At 33.5% G+C, this 18,013-nt stretch overlaps 1 protein-coding gene across 1 annotated transcript; it reads left to right on the top strand.

Moving 5' to 3' along the window:
- Positions 1-237: 237 nt before the first annotated feature.
- On the top strand, positions 238-17,898 carry LOC123697731 (monocyte to macrophage differentiation factor 2). The gene is made up of 4 exons (XM_045644264.1): positions 238-593; positions 2,446-2,636; positions 6,452-6,704; positions 17,318-17,898. The coding sequence occupies exons 1-4, from the start codon at positions 429-431 to the stop codon at positions 17,504-17,506; spliced, it is 798 nt and encodes a 265-aa protein (XP_045500220.1). The 5' UTR covers positions 238-428; the 3' UTR covers positions 17,507-17,898.
- Positions 17,899-18,013: the final 115 nt, after the last annotated feature.

Raw genomic sequence — 18,013 nt, 5'->3', positions numbered from 1 at the left:
AAAAAATTTTTAAAAATATAAACAAGTGAAATGATTATTTTGTTAGAGATAAGATAAATTGAAATGTTCTGAAAAGTAAATCAACTTATTTGTTATTTTTTAAGTACTTAATAATCTGTGACTGTTATAATGGCTGTCAAAATTGTAGAGCACAATGTCAATCTGACAGACCTACATTATGCCTTTGCCATTGTCAGTTTTCAATTGTCAATTGTCATAGAAATCGACATTCGACATTTCGCGTTTGTTATGGGTGGTGTACTACTTCCGTGAATATTTATCATAAACGAAAGGCTTTTCACTAAATGTAACAAAAGATGTAAATCGAATTATGATCATGAGTGTTAAAGTAATTATTATAATAAGTATTGTGCTCTTGGTCTCATGACCAGTTAGGTTTCAACGCGCGATCGGTTCAAACGTGTACGATGGGCGAAGTTGTTAGTTTATTTTCCGTCATAATAATGAAATTTAAATCGAAGTTCAACCAAAGTAAAATTTATTTCCACTGCGAGCTTCCTTGGGAGAAACTGAAATCTGTAAAATGGATGAACGAGAGGGCTACATCGAATAAAGCTTACGTTCCCACCAAGGTGAGATTTTTTACGATATTTTTAATTTTTTTTAATTTATACGCCTATACAACAAAGTAAATATTTTTATAAAACTCGATAAATATTGCCATAATTTTTATAAAACTACATTTAACATAATTCATAACAATTTTTGGGATAATACAGATCTAGGATGACAGGGTACAGAACTTTACTACAGTTTAATAATATCTAATAAAGCTTAATAACTAAACAAGTCTAGATTGCTACTCAAGCAGACTTCCTATAGGCACAGAACAAATTAAGCTTAATTCATATATTTAAATAGTTATACATATTTTTTAATCAAGATTGATTTTTTTTATAAATAGTATTTTTTCATGGAATAAAATGCTGATCATAAAAGGAAAGATATAATAGTGGAATCTTGTTTATTAAATGTACTTATGACTTATTTTATTATCTTTTTTAGGGTTCCGTAGCCAAAATGGCAAAAACGGAACCCTTATAGTTTCGTCATGTCCGTCTGTCCGTCTGTCCGTCTGTCCGTCTGTCACAGCCGATTTACTCGGAAACTATAAGTACTACAGTGATGAAATTTGATGGGAATATGTGTTGTATGAACCGCTACAAAAATATGACACTAAATAGTAAAAAAAAGAATTGGGGGTGGGGCCCCCCATACATGTAACTGAGGGATGAAATTTTTTTTTTCGATGTACATACCCGTGTGGGGTATCAATGGAAAGGTCTTTTAAAATGATATAAAGTTTTCTAAAAAACATTTTTCTTAAAGTGAACGGTTTTTGAGATATCAGCTCTCAAAGTCGTAAAAAGTATGTCCCCCCCCCTCTATTTTTATAACTACGGGGTATAAAATTCTAAAAAAAATAGAGGTGATGCATGCTAATTAACTCTTTCAACGATTTTTGGTTTGATCAAAGTATCTCTTATAGTTTTTGAGATAGGTTGATTTAACTGTAATTTATTATATTTGCTGCTACGGAACCCTTTGTGCGCGAGCCCGACTCGCACTTGGCCGGTTTTATTTAATAATAAGCATGCACATTTTATAAGTTTTAGCTATTCACTTGCAGGCACTTTGTTGTTTCCATAATCAAGAGGTGATAATTTAATAGGGCAAGTCATAAATTATGATCAAAAAATATTTAATTGTAGATACTAAACACTATAGCAAAGAAATACAAATAAATATATCAGATATTTTATAAATTTCTCATAAGTTTTTCTTAAATTACTTTATTATTGTCTAGAGTTGGTTGAATATACATATGTAATAGTATTGTAATATACCTACATAGAAATTTTTTTTTTTTTTATAAAGTGTAGAGAATAAATTTCTACAATTGATACTTTTCTGGAACCAAACCAACAATAATCACTTTATATGTGAACATATTAAAATATGTAATGGTATTTGCCCACCAAATATTTATGCTGTGTATCGTGACAATAGAAATCTTTCAATTGTCTAGCTTTATGCATAGTACCTGAGTTACAGTTTAGTGGCATACAGACAGAAAGCAGTGACTTAGTAATAGGGCTCCATTACTCTTCAGTTATGGAATCCTACAAATTAGTTGGAATTCGAAGTTTAAGTTCGCATCCGATCCGGCCATGTCGCGTTTTTTGCTATTCGCCTTACGTAGTGCCACTATAAGTTTCGAATACACAATCAAAAATATGTTACATAATATTATTATTTTATGCTGTTTCAAAAATATTCAGAAACTGTGTATAAATACGATAAAAAAATCAATTAAAAATACTGCTATTAAAAATAAAACAATAACTAAGTACCTACCTGTTTGTATTCAAATTCTTTTAATTTTAGAATTCTATTTACTTTTTTTATTTAATCTCTGGACAGGTGGAAAATGTAGCCAACGTGTGTACGCATGCGCTGTGCGTGGCGCCCGCGTCTCTCGGCGCGCGGGAACTCCTCACGCGCTCTATGAACGCGCCGCAAGCGATCGCCGCGATTGTCTATGGTCTCGCGCTGTGTCTGCTCTTCGCGGTATCCACCACCTTCCATTCTGTTTGCTGCTGTGGATCTGACAGGTGAGGTTTTATTGTAGGAATCGATTTCGATCGATCGAGGGATTTTACGAGAAATCTTAGAGTTTGTCGAAATTTCAAAATGAAAAAATATAGACCAATTTCTGTACTCAATCGTAAATCCGACGATTTAAGAACCCACTATAATAGTTTTGACCGCCTCTTTGGAACAGTGGTTGACGCGTGAGCTTAGAACCGAGGGGACCTGGGTTCGATTCCCGTTGGAGACGAAGAAAAAAAAAATGTCTCGGTCTGGCAGGACACAGAAGGCTGAAGGCTTTGTCCCAAAAGAAAATCGATCATTGAAACAGTTTATTATTTTATTCATAATACATCTGCCGCTGGCATTAGACCTTACCCCACTAGGGGACACGCGGGACTTCACTTTTATGATTGTATGGATACAACTCCTTTAGACTCATAAGTAAGTTCATTTAATTCAAACTTATCAAGGTTCAGTTATAATACATTAATTTCATGTTCTATATTCTATTGTTTTGATATGATGATGAAATCAAGATTAGAACTGAATAAACAACGTAATTATTACTAAGCTTATTTGATAAATATTTCACATCAATAAAGATATAGTCAAACAACAAAGTACTTGTAGATCAGTAGCAGCATAGAGATCCATAACATATTCTACGGTAAATTGGTAACAGTATGAACATACCTTTATAACTACGTTACGAACATAAATAAACAGTTGACCAATATTTGCTATTAATCATAAGTGTACAAACTATCAGGTCTATTTCTAGATTCTAGATCCCATTTCAGGCGGAACACGTGTAATTTATTGTCGAGTTTATTCAGGTTACTCAAATTAATTAGATGTATGTAAACAAAATTTTACTTTTATTTATCTTTTAAAAAAGCTGTGATTTTGTTCATGATCTTTCTCTATACTACATTTTCACTAATATATTATCCAGTATCCTGCTACATATTATAAAAAAAATCCTCCGCCGCGTTTGTTTGTAATTTGCATGTTTACCATAAACACCAAACTACTGTATCGATTTTCATTCTGGTTCACCAGTGGATAGCTCGTGGATAATTTTAGTAAATGTATATACTTAGGTACATAATTTGTTTAGTTTGAGACAACACAAACGAAATCGCGCACGAAATGCTAGCCGAAATTGGTGAGTTCCCACGTGGGTATCCCACCCTGTTAAAAAGATATTTATTTTTTGCTATATACGTTTTTCTTTACCCCTTAAAGAAATCAATATTATTTTAATAGGAACTGGTTCATATTGTACATGTGCCATAGCAATCGACGTTTTATTATTCCAATCAATTTAATATTCCGGCGACATGCAAAGCCATGACTTTCTCAATTACGTAGATGGATACTAGACCAGACTCAACTCTTTGGGGAAAAGCATTGTAATTTATGGGTCGTTATTAGATTAGATTCATTATTAGATATTTGCTAATATATTAGAAGTTAGAACGTTAACTGATACTTAGGTACCTATTTCATAGCAAGCCTGCGGTTTTAGATGTTGACCTACTCGTCTACCAATACTTGCCAGTGTTCTTTCTGACTTTATTATTACTCCAGTCAGTCAAAACAATCAATTCTCAATAATTCCAAAAGTTTTCAAACTTCGGTCAAGTGAATGATACACTATTCTGATACGATGAATTTTTTATGCTGAGATTGGTTGCAAATTTAATACGTGATATGAAATATTCGAAAACTTCCCCAAGTTTGCAGAACTTTTGGAATTTTTTTCACGACCATACAGCAAAAAAATAATTTGATTGCAATTTTAACAATGTTCCGGACTGCGGACAAGGTTGCAAAATGAGATTTATTGTCGTCCCAATGAACCATTCACTTGACCGAAGTTTGAAAACTTTTGGAATTATTGTTAAATTTTCGATTTCGAATGTCGATACTGACTAATGTGAATACCTAATTACAGTTCATAAAGGTTTGCTCTTCGGTAGTATTTTAAAACATATCGACTTGTTCGGTAATACAATAAAATTGTAACATACAAGGGTATCTAAATTATAATATAAATATATTGAATGTAAGTATCTGATAATTTAAGGATAATTTTCCTTACAAAAGTAGAAATCGAATGAATTTCTCTTATCTGTATTATTTGTTATAGAAAATAAATAAACCTTCTATTTGTTATTCAAATCCATATTCTATCACTATCCATGAATAAAGGCGACAATAAAGATGGATATAAAAAGTATTAAACAACAATGAATTCTAAAAATAGGTAGAGTTATTCATAAATATTTCAATACATTATGTCTCCCACGGTTTTGCAGAAAAGGATCTAATTCAGCAAAAATATAAACCACTCACATTACCTAAGAGTAGCTCCAGAGATAAGCGTATAAATAATTTATATTTCAGTTTTTTATATTCGTACACGTGCACATTCGAAAATTAAAGACGCCTTCTCAAATCCGACAAAACAAGCTATCTTTCGGTAAGACTATATCGCCACAAATAACAAGATTAACTTCTTTATCATATTATGGAAAAGTTTTGGAAATGGTATGAAATGTTGACATTTCATATCGTAAAAACGATTAGCCTCTTCACAGATAATAATTACCGACATGGAGCTTTATTTAGATTATTTACTTTTTTATATGATATATGTATATATAGAATTATATAATCTGCTCCCAAGTGGAAAGGTAAGCAGATAAAATTTTAGGTTCAAAACCCCGGGAAAAATATTCACGAAAATGATAAATAATTAATCTCAGATTTTTTGAATGAAACATGTATTTTTCAGATATTTTGTTCATGATCTGTTAATGTTCAGTTGTGTGATGATTATTGCAATGGTATGGGCACGTTTCGATACATTAGCAACGCGTTTTGAGCAGCGCATCCTAGAATGAAAGATACTTAAAAAATAGATTTAAAATACTACTGTATCAAATTCGCTCACCAAGTATGTTCTCGAATTTCCTGCACATTTGCTTAAGAAGATTAGCTAAAGGATTCGCCAATAAAACTACAATCCTATAATCCTCTTAGGTACTTAGTTTTAAGTTCCAGTAATATTACGTTAGGGACTAGAAGTTTTAATTTCACTTCGGTGTTGGTGCGATGAAATATGATCGGTCCACACAACACTATACTTTTTCACGGAAAGTTTTTAACGAGTGCCAAGTTTAAAACCGAGAATAAAGTTCGACATCGGATCAGTAGTTGCAAAGAATTTCAGTGATCAAAGCGGGAGAATTCGTTTGACACAAGAAGTTTTAAATTATACAAGTTCTCTTTTTTAATTGAATTTAATATTAACATTAAGAAATTTAAAGAAGAAAAGTTTCGTGAAATTTTATAAGAAGAACATGTAGGTATAGCATTATTTTCCGACACCTTACATGTGGGTATCATTAAAATGATTACACGCGAATTGTTAATGAATAAACAAGTCATAAGATTATATTATATCTTAATGAACGTAACATTTGAGAACCAGTCTTAATTATACGGAAAAATACAATATGGATGGAAATGGGGTTATCAGATTAAACTTAATCAATATTTTATGGGGTCTTTTGCCCCTAACCCTATATTGCTTAAATTATGAATTTCATTCTAACGACCCAAACAAAAGTACTTGTAACGTAATTTGAGCAAATAACTTTTCTTGTGCCCAATGATAAATAATTGATCAATATAAGTTAACAATAAAGGAAATGGGCGTATATTTTCCTATTTTTATTATATTTACAACACTGCAGCAAATTTGCATTCGGATCCGGTACAATACACATTTATCGCCTATGCTGTATAGCTTCTTCCATTTCAGCAAAATGAAACACTTCCTCCACCGCTGCGACCGTGCCATGATATACATATTCATCGCAAGCTCCTACTTCCCCTGGCTGACCGTGGGCACGCTCTCTTGCTGGATGCTCCGGGAACTTCGCTGGGCGATCTGGCTCCTAGCAGTGCTGGGCATCACATACCAGCAGATATTCCACGAGCGATACAAGATGTTGGAGCTGCTTCTGTACTTGGTCATGGGGCTCGGACCGGCTGTGATCATTGTCACGTCAAATGTATGTTTGCATGCTTTTGCTATTAATTTTTTTCTAGATGCTTGTGTCATTTTTGCTTTACTTATGTCATATGCCAATGTTAGGGGAACCGTTTATGTTTTTATATGTATGTTCAATGTTTTCATATAAAAACAACTGGACCGATTTCAAAACTTCACCAACAGAAAGCTGCCTTTTTTTGACGATATGTTTTATTTCAATCGTATAGCCTTGGAGGAGCCAGGACTAGTATTTAAATAATCTAAGTGCGTCAGTTTTAAAGCCCGGTATTAGAGGAATTGTCCGTAAAAGATTGTTTAAAGATTGATAAAATGAGCAAAGGGACTCAAATTCATCGCGGACATGCGACTCGCCCTTTAATTAGAAATTTAATTATGCTCGAGCTCACTTAAACCCTTGTCTGCCCCGTGCCCGTCCCATAAGCCTATTCCCCGTATGTAATCCGTCAGGGACATTCCAACTGTGATTGGTGACGTAATTGTTTGAGGTAGCTTCTTTCTATCTTGCTTATTATTGAAACTTCCTATATTTAAAGGAGCGCATTACTTAAACAAGGTGTTAATAATAGTTTTATAGCAAACTAGCGTATCGTCCCGGCTTCGCCTGAGGTACACGTTTACGTTTTCTCTCCATAAGAACCGCCCTCGTACTTCAAGGAATAAGAAAAAATTAACGAAATCGGTTCAGCCGTTGTCGAGTTTTGAGCTTACCAACACATTTAGCGATTCATTTTTACTATATAAGATTAGGGTAGCCTTTTTCTAGATAATCTAGATGATAACAACTTCCTATATATCTAAGGGAAATATTATTATGTATTTTGAAGTGTAGTATTGTTTGTAGCAAATTCGCTTTTTGTGTTGTAAGTGTGTAAACAATCGAGCTATTTCGCTGAACACGATTATGCTTTTAATGTTGATAATTATTATCTAGGGGAATCTATGTGCATACGAAGTATTACTGAATACACACCGAATTTAACTCTATACTTTATATTTTGTATTCTTCACAGTTTACACTTTACAGCAATGAAAGAGATCTGACCTCTTTTCGTTTTTGCTCACAGAAAATTTATAGTTTTCCCTTTTTAAATTATTTCATTAATTAGTCTTTAAAGTTTGATCGTATTCATAACTAGTGAATAACCGAGCAATTCTGTTAGTAAATGTTTTATCAATTGATTGCAGCATAAATAAAAAATTTCTTTGCATTTTATTTAATTGATTGTAAACAGAAATAGTTATTGGATACGTTTTCAATTAAGTACTTTAATTTAAACATGCTTTGATAAGAATTAATCATGAATTTTATCATGCCGGTATTCACTTCGATTAAGGTTTAAACTAATTACTTATCAAAAACATAAAGCAACAACGAAAAGGAAAATAATATAAAAGTAACAATCATAATATGGCTAATAAAAGAGAATCAAGAGGAAATGTTACATTTTTAAATTTTATCTCAATGCGAAAATTACCTTTATGAATAATTTTAGAAATGTACGAAATTCAAAACTTGGTTTTTCTTACGATAAAATTAATCTGTAATTTCCTTTTTACAGTCAAGTTAACTATTCCTATTAAAAAAAATTGGTTGTCTGTAAAGTCGGTTTACTGACGATAGTTGAACGTGACAACGTCCGATTGTGCTTCTTTGTCGTTCGTTCCGCGCTCTCGCTCGCACTTCAAGCCTTACATGGAACGCCTCAGAGCGAGGTAACGCCGCATGAGTCATGTTTTTTCGTGCGTGCAGGCGGCTCTATCGAATTATTATAAGACGTTGTCACGTCAAAATGAAAATTTACCATGTTAAACTGTACTTAGGTAGGTAAGTACATATCTTATATAGTAAATAAGTAATCAATTTTAACTTACTTCTAGCTAATTATTGTCGATATAACAGGATATCCTTTTTACTATTTAATATTTATCGTTATTTCATTTCAGGAAATTTGCGTCATCATAACTTTCCATATCCATAATCCACCGAATGTTCTTGTCTAAATAAAACCTCCTTAAGACTTCCTAGGTCGGATATAAAACCTTCATTCTAAATATAGTCTAAGCACATTATGAGCTTAATTATGTAATACGTATTACGTACTGCACTGTTGAATCCGTGATCTATAATAGCATGAGTTAAAAATACATATCTGCATCGTACAGGGGCATTTATATTATCTGTAACATTTTCTAGGGCTATTCTGGACCATATATACCAGGGTTGGGTATAAATAAAGGAATTGAAATAGCACTCGGTACTAAAGTATCTGCATCTACGGATTGGGATTCAGAATCATTAGCATTCAGCCTACTTTCGTCTGTTGTTTTTGTCTGTTTTCCATTGTAAATTTTGTCAATGTACTATTGTTGGTGACGCTCTTACATATTAAAATTGTACCGTAGGAAGTTCGGTAATTTCATGTTATTTTTCATAGACATGCCGCCTGCCGGATGATGAGTACAATATTAAACGTTTATCAAACATCATATATTTTGCCAATGACTAGACAAAACATCAATATGATAAAGCACGTGAATTGTCCTTCCATTTCACTATCAATCTTTAACATTCTAGTTTATTTTTTTATAATAACTCAGGGCCCCGGAACCACAGACACAATAGAAAATCTATTGTGTCTGGGACCGATCGGGCCGCTTGGGGCTCAATGGGTTAAAATGCTTTCACACGTGTAAAACAGTTTCCGTAACCTTTTGTGACACTATACAATTTTAAAACATCCAGCATCCATTCCTGCAAGATTTATTCTCCTCGTGTACGTGGCAGGAGAATTCGCATCTGTTATAGTTATCGATTTAGTTTACAAACGTAGGTGGTAAGTGGGAAGAGCCTTTTGTTCCTTGTTCCTACAGGCTACAGGTAGCAAAGCGCTGTCCAAACTATTTTCAAACTCCCGGTGTCAACTCGAGAAAAACATGCAAATATAGGTAATTATTGGGTCATCTTTTCAATTAATTGCTAACTACTAATGATATAAGTATCTTAAAGGATATTACAATATAATTTTATGGTCTTAGAAGTTATGACATATGGAGGTATGTAAATAATATCTTTACCGCAATGAGTTCATATTAATACGATTGTCCTTATTATTAATGAATACTACTAAGTTCAGAATTCATATACACAAAGTTTCGACTGCCCAGTACCCACCATGGATGAGATCGTCGCGTTGATCAGCGATATATCCCATACATTTTTAATAATAAGGTTGATTCATTAAACTGTTCTATATATAACTGCTAAGGTTTGACGAGTGAAATATCTTCAAACCTCAAAACAAAAGTACATCATCGACGACGCGGTTGGCGCAGTGGTAAAGTAACTGCCTACTGAGCCGACGGTCCCGGGTTCGATCCCCGGTCAGGGCAAATATTTGTGTGATGAACTCAATTATTTGTTCTTGGGTCTGGGTGTTATTATCTATATATGTATTTATTAAATATTATATTTATCGTCGCTTAGTACCCACAACACAAGCCTTAATTGAGCTTACTGTGGGACTAGGTCGATTTGTGTAATAATGTCCTATAATATTTATTTATTATTTATTTATTTTATTTATTTATTTATCACCATGACGATATTACGCACTCTCGATATCACGTTCGCCACGAGTCTCCGAGCGTGCCCACGTGGCTAATTGTGATTTATCGCAGACGTCCTCTGAACTCTGACCTTCTGTACACTATGTATAAATACATTTTCAGATCCCAAAAGCGATTGCTAAATATTTTCAGTCGGCCCCGTTTATTTTGCTTGTAAAACATCGCGACGTATTTATTTGGGCAAATATTTATGTAATATCGAAAGTAAATTAGTTTGTTTCGAGCCCGTAGAATAATATCGGAACTCGAAATTGTTTACATTGTAGAATGTAGAAGAATAAAAATTGCGATGGCTTTTAGTTATGTAAGGAATAAGGACGCTTAACTATAAAGCAACGAAATTCTTGTGGGAATTCTTGGGCTCCTTTGGTCTCATTTTAGCCCAGAAATCTTGATGACGTTAATTTTATTGCACACCTCGGAGAGGCAGTGCTTTATTGTCACCAAATCAAAAAATCACGATCCACTCATCTTTTTTCCTTTGTATAATTATTAAAAATACGTTCTTCGACGCAGATAGAGAAATCTGAAAATAAATACAATATCAAATAATCCCGCGAGGGTTTGATTCTATATTTATTCTCTATTCAGCGTATAATATGATAAACTTATACCTGCTCGAGTTTCCATGCCGTATTTATATGCTCTAAGGATAATATTATTTGTCAATGAATAATATTATAATACTACGGTATATTTTCTCTTAAAAGAAATTTTATACTGACGCTAGAACAATGGTAATTTCAAATTTGTATTCATTACCAAACACTCGCTAACCAATTAGACTTATAAAAGCACTTTTGAATCGGCACTAATAACATTTTAATTTAGTTACCTATTTTAATTATCATATTAAAAAAAAATGGTAAATAAGTTCATCTGCATTCGGTTTCAAGGAAAATCGATGATTATTAAAATAATTTAAATAAAATAGTAATATACAAGGACTCAGGACCATAATGACTAATAAAATATTGTCTAATTTAACTTTTAAATACAACAGATATTTATTCTAACACCCCATGACCTCATTGCAGCAATTTTCTACTCAATTAAATTAGTCCCAAGCAAAGCTCAGTCATCCCGCTTGTGAACTTTATCATTGATAAGGGTCAGAGTTCTATAATAATATTAATTACCCTCTCTGAAACATTAATCCCTCTTAAGCCCTCTCGCCGACGCGTTCACCCTGTGTTTAAAAAAGGCTAAAGAAAGGCCTAAAAATAAACATTACTTAACGTTAATTAATTATTATTTAAATTACGAAATAGCCCTCGCTAGGTGAAAAGTAAATTGAGTTTGAATCAGTAAAAAGTTGTTTTATTTTTTGTATCAAAACAAAAAAGGAATGATTAACGACAAAGATAATATGAGAAGACATGATAATACAGAGCATGATAATTTGTAACCTACATAAATAAAATACATATACTTATACAAGTGATAGTTCGACCGAAGTTCATACTGATTTGTCATTACATTCTGTTTCATTGATGCTCTTTATATACTTACTGTAAAGAAGAATTTGAATACGAAGCTATCGCAATAGCATCTAAACACAATAAAGGTTACGTATTTACATACAAAACTGTAAGAACCTAACAAAATAACAAACGAAAACATGAATAATTGTTGCGCAAACATTTACATAGAGCAAAGTCACTTATTGTGCAGTAAAGTTCAAAGGTTTGACTTATCCCGCGTTAAGTAGACTAAACGGCAACCTTGACCGTAAACAATGCCTTATGTTTGACCTGAGTAATACAAGACATCGTTGGAATGACGATGATTAGTATAGCTCCAATAGACAATAGCTTTGCTCCAGTTTCTTACAAGAATAGGTAGATCTCCCCTCGTCCATTACTTGTATATGATAAGAGATTGTTTTAAATGGAATAGGTACCTGAAAAGTTCGTATCCGATTTTATAAATTATTTCATTATAAGATAGAGTATAGAGATGACTTTAATGAGTAAACTTGAACTCTGAATACAGATTACTGACCTACGCAGCATTCCGAGAGACCTTGCAATTTCATCCCAAAAATGTATTGTGCTTCGCTTTTCCAAATTAAAATTCAGAGTTTAATTTCAAAGTTGGCAACTACACAGACCCTTGCGTGTTTAACGCATCGTTAAATTGTATCAAAAACTTCAGTTTCAACGTTCATGTTTGTTCTTAACTTCTTAGCAAGTTTGCTAAACGTTAGTTAATTATTCTCTTGTAGCGTTTAAGCCGTTAACCTGTTAGAAACAGTTCACCTTGACATGGCGAACAGGTAGTTTGGGAATTAAACTTGCATCGCTTAATTATACGTTATTTTTAGAAAACTAACGATTATTTATAAAGTGAACTTAACATATTTTGAAAAAAAGAGAATATTATTTTAACGTGGAGTGGCATCATCGAGTTTTTACCAATTAGGTAGCAATTCGGCAGTATATGTATTCACTTTTTACAGACTACATAGGCTTTCACGTCAACTTTTATGTAATAATCAGTCTAGAAAATAAAGGTTTTCCAGTTAGTAGATATTTTTTCAGTACTAGCATTGCTGATTTATTAATTATAATGGTTCTGATAGAATATATTAATTTTGGTCCCAGTATAGCTATTATGGTACTATAACTACATTCTACACTGCTATATCTCAATATTATCTGTTCTTTACTATCAACAGAGCTCATTCATAACTACAATTAAATTGTTTATACAAATATATTTACAAAGAAGTGAATTAATCTAAATGTCCTTCACATGTCACGAAGCTATTTGTGAGACGGATAGCGTGCATATCTTGTCTTTATAGACTACGAATTTTATTTTTACGAATTATTCAATATTGAAGTGTTTTTTATTCCGTAAAAAACTGCAATTATGGTCGTGTTACTTTTTATTATATACTAGATTTCCGCCCGCGGCTTCGCCCGCGTTTGCAAAGGAAAACCCGCATAGTTCCCGTTCCCGTGGGATTTCCGGGATAAAAACTATCCTATGTGTTAATCCAAGTTACCCTCTATATGTGTGCTAAATTTCATTGTAATCGGTTCAGTAGTTTTTACGTGAAAGAGTAATAAACATCCATACATACATACAAACTTTCGCATTTATAATATTAGTAGGATCTACGATTACGTACATTGGTAACATTACGTATCTCGTAAAGTTACGTAACTAAATTATAAGATCACGTGTCGTCAAATAAAAGCTAAAAGGTACTCGGACCTATTGTGAGTTAAATTTCCCTCGAGAAACTTATACCTACATTCATAGAGAAAATTGAGCACCCAGTCTAAATTGGATTTGATGTTATGCACATTTATTTTTCGGGTTTCTTTCCAATGAGAATTCCGACCTCCTTTAGGGCATCCTTCTATCAGGCGCGGTCCCAGGGGGGTGGTCACGGGGGACATGACCCCCCCCCCCAAAATCGTACTCGATAAAATAGAAAAAAATTCTTATACTGTACAATATATAAAAAACTGGTGCAAATCGGAGTCACTCGCACATCTAAAGTTCTGTTTAAACCTGTTTTTAATCCCTTGCAAATGGCCAGTGCAAACTTAGCACCCCATCTATGGAATTTTGGGTCGAAAATGACCTTGATCGTTAGGTCCCCGTTAGGTCCTTTAAGGTCCCACAATTTTTTCGTTAGGTCCCCTTTAGATTTTTTTTAAATAATTTTTTAAATTTTAGGTATAAAAAAATGCAACTTTAGCACCCCATCCATAGAATTTTGGGTCAAAAATGACCTTAATCGATAGGTCTCCGTTAGGTCCTATAAGGTCCCACAATTTTTTCGTTAGGTCCCCTTTAGTTTATTTTTAAATATTTTTTTTTTAATTTTAGGTATAAAAAGTTACACTTTAGCACCCCATCCATAGCAAAATTGGCGAATTTTATCAAAATTGTATTCTTTACCGTTAGGTCCGTAGAGGCCCATCATTGAAATTGTTAAATTATTTATGTTATTAAATATTATTAAATAAAAGAAAGTCGTGTTAGTTACTCCACTTATAACTCAAGAACGGCTGAACCGATTTAGCTGAAAATTGGCAGGGAGGTAGTTTAGAGCCAGGAGAAGGATATAGGATACTAAATATGTACCACGGGCGAAAACGGGGCGGACCACTAGTTATAAAATAATTGAAACCTGCGCATGCGCCTTAGAGCATTAAGGCATGCGCACATCATACATAAACAATGCGAAATTTAAATTGGTATTGTTTCATTTATTAAATTTAAATCAATAAATAAATCTTGTGTCTATACTAGTCACGTCTGGTTCGAAAGATGAAACTGGCTTTTTATTTCGAAAATTTATTTGGCAACACTTGACAGTTATCTGTCATTAAAACCTGAGTTGTTGGTGTCAAAGCTTGTCAAAGTGATTTTTTTTTCTGCGATTTTAGCTTAGGATTTTAGTGATTTCTAAAAAAAAAATTAAAAAATATATTTTTGAAAACTGAGTTGAAAACATGACGAAAACTTTAAACTATGATTAATAAATTTAAAATGAAACAAGTGTTTACGAGAAATATCTCAATGCATTGTTAAGTGTGACTTGATATTTTGATGCTTTTCATCTTGATTGCATTGCACATTATTATAAGTAGGTATGATTTGTTTAATATTATTATTATTATTTTGCATGGATGATACCAGTAATCCAGTTAAAAACTATTCAAGCAACAATATAAAATTGAACGATCTGTCCGTTCAAAATGTTTAAAGACACAAAATCAGTATCTCGACGAGATTTATTCTAGGACCAAACGGTTATTCATGTTGAAGAGCAGTACAAAAAAAAACAAGATGGAATAACTGCAGACATGGAAGAGTTAATGATGTCAGAGATAATGATAGTGATTCTTATTCTTTATTCGCGGCTGAACGCGGCTTTTAGATTTAATATGATTATATTGATTAAACAAAATTTAATTGTATTTTATTATGTTTTTTCTTACTTTCACTAGCTGTTCTTTTTTTATCTGTATCAGATAACTGTACCAGATTACATATATATAATACTAGCGGTTCGCCCCGGCTTCGCCCGTGGTACCTACATGTTTACGTTTTTGTTCATAAAAACTATCCTATCTCTCAAGTTGGATGGAACTGCACATGGTGTGCGAATTTTATTATAATCGGTTAAGTGGTTTAGGAGTCCATTGAGGACAAACATTGTGACACGAGATTTTTATATATTAAGATTATATAGATGAAGATGTTGTTAATCTCTCAAAAAAACAAAGCTCGTAATAATAAATTAAAGTATCAAAACTTTATTTCCAACTATAACCTAAGTTACCATATGATGATTTTTTGAATTTGCCGCCTTTTCATTCGTTAGCCGGACTCTATGCCTCCTCCACACTACTCGCGAAGTTCCTCGGCGAAGTACTCGGCCGAAGTTGACTGAAGTCCGCGGTGCTACACTACACACTCGTTCAACTTCGCGAGGAGCGCATACGTTCATATTCAGAACGAACTTCAGGTAACTTCGTGCCCTTTGACTCGGGCACAAAAACCGACAACAAACGGAAGTCGGCCGAGGCGAGGTAAAGTTGGACGAAGTAAGCCGAAGTGACTCTCTACATTATTCTATTCGTCTAACCTCGTTCAACTTCGCGAGTAGTGTGGAGGAGGCATTTCACTATCACTACATAGTATAAAACAAAGTCGCTTTCTCTGTCCCTATGTCACTTTGACCTTTGTACGCTTAAATCTTTGAAACTACGCAACGGATTTTGATGCGGTTTTTTTAATAGATAGAGTGATTCAAGAGGAAGGTTTATATGTATAATAACATCCATTAAATAGTGGAGAAGTACTGTTATTTTTGAGGTTTCTAATGTGATGTCGTAAAAAATTACATGTTTTCCGCTTACATTGCAAACGCAGGCTGAACCCTACGAGTTTTATCAAAATAATGTACTAAGTATTATGTAAAACCTACTTTTCAACCTAGAATTAAAATAACTATTAGTGTATTAAGTAGTGTCAATCTATATATTCTCAGAACAATAGATTTATTTAATTAATGAAACGATACCATTTTAAATTTCGCGCTGTTTATGTATGATGTGCGCATGCCTTAATGCTCTAAGGGGCATGCGCGGGTTTTTATTATTTTATAATTTTAATAAAATAAATAATTCAACAATTTAAATGATGAGCCTATACGGACCTAACGGTAAAGAATACGATTTTGATAAAATTTGCCAATTTTGCTATGGATGGGGTGCTAAAGTGTAACTTTTTTATACCTAAAATTAAAAAAAAAATTATTAAAAAAAAACTAAAGGGGACCTAACGAAAAAATTGTGGGACCTTATAGGACCTAACGGAGACCTATCGATTAAGGTCATTTTTGACCCAAAATTCTATGGATGGGGTGCTAAAGTTGCATTTTTTTATACCTAAAATTTAAAAAATTATTTAAAAAAAAACTAAAGGGGACCTAACGAAAAAATTGTGGGACCTTAAACGACCTAACGGGGACCTAACGATCAAGGTCATTTTCGACCCAAAATTCCATAGATGGGGTGCTAAGTTTGCACTGGTTTGCAAATGTTGAAATTTGCGAAAATTTGCAGCTAGCGGCTTCCGACTCGCACTTGGCCGGTTTTTTTATAATATATTGTACAGTATAAGAATTTTTTTTCTATTTTATCGAGTACGATTTTCTCAAGTTTTTGCTTATCACTTCTTCTTCACGTGAATACGATATTTGGCGAGTACGGTTGGGGGGGGGGATTCCATACCTTTCCAGCTGCGTGTCCCCCCCCAAAATGTCAGGCTGGGACCGCGCCTGCCTTCTATATTGTTATTAGTAATTTGGGCATGCATTACCTCTATTAAAAGGTCGTTTGTTTGCGTTAAAATTGCGTTCATTATATATAATGTGAATTTTATGTGTATTTAAACGGTTATTGCGCTAATTTCCAATAATAACATGCATAATTATGTTTCTGTTTTCAGCACCAGTTTCCGGCGATGCACGACCTCAAGCTAGGTGGTATGTTGTATCTCATAGGGGTGTTTTTCTTTAAATCAGACGGGCGCATTCCATTCGCGCACGCAATCTGGCATATGTTCGTGGCCCTCGCCGCGAGCGTTCACTACCTCGCCATCCTGCGCCATCTCTTCCCCGAACTCAAAACTCAATGAAGACTGCCCTATTCAATCTCAATTAGAGCTCTCTAAGCTATTCTCGTATAACTCGATAACTGGATAATTTGTGCGGTCAGGCGACATGTCAATTGCCTGCCCCCCGGTATCTATCAATGGCAATTACGTACTTGAAGAGCGAAAACATTTTAACCTAAAATGTGATTTAAAAATCGTAAAATGACCAAAGAAATCTGGAAAAAGTTGTGGAAAATGTTATCGAGCTATACGATTTGTTTTCCAGTTATAAAAATCTTTGTCTAGATTAAATTTGAAGTAATTTCTAGTCTATAGTAGAACTATTTCGTGGTCTATGTTAATGTTTTTAATCCTTGGCTAAAAAGAGCGGCATTTCACTAGGAGCAAAGGTTTCGTTACGCAAGTAAACCGAAGGCCTTTTCGTAGTCAAGTGGAATGTAAATACTTAATTCAGTTGTATGAGTGACGTCATATAACTCGGTTAGAGCATATATCTGGTTTCGTGGTTGTAATCGATAAATTTATTGA

Source organism: Colias croceus, chromosome 15 (assembly GCF_905220415.1).
Source record: "Colias croceus chromosome 15, ilColCroc2.1".
NCBI classification, from domain to species: Eukaryota; Metazoa; Arthropoda; class Insecta; order Lepidoptera; family Pieridae; genus Colias; species Colias croceus.
The sequence above is the reverse complement of the archived record's forward strand: the minus strand, read 5'-3'. Positions and strand labels throughout refer to the sequence as shown.

Bases quoted from the DNA above. Each gene is read 5' to 3' on its own strand.
- LOC123697731 (XM_045644264.1), top strand. From the start codon at position 429: ATGGGCGAAGTTGTTAGTTTATTTTCCGTCATAATAATGAAATTTAAA. The intron at 2,637-6,451 runs GTGAGGTTTTAT...CTTCCATTTCAG, and splicing joins TGCTGCTGTGGATCTGACAG to CAAAATGAAACACTTCCTCC. The intron at 6,705-17,317 runs GTATGTTTGCAT...TTCTGTTTTCAG, and splicing joins TGATCATTGTCACGTCAAAT to CACCAGTTTCCGGCGATGCA.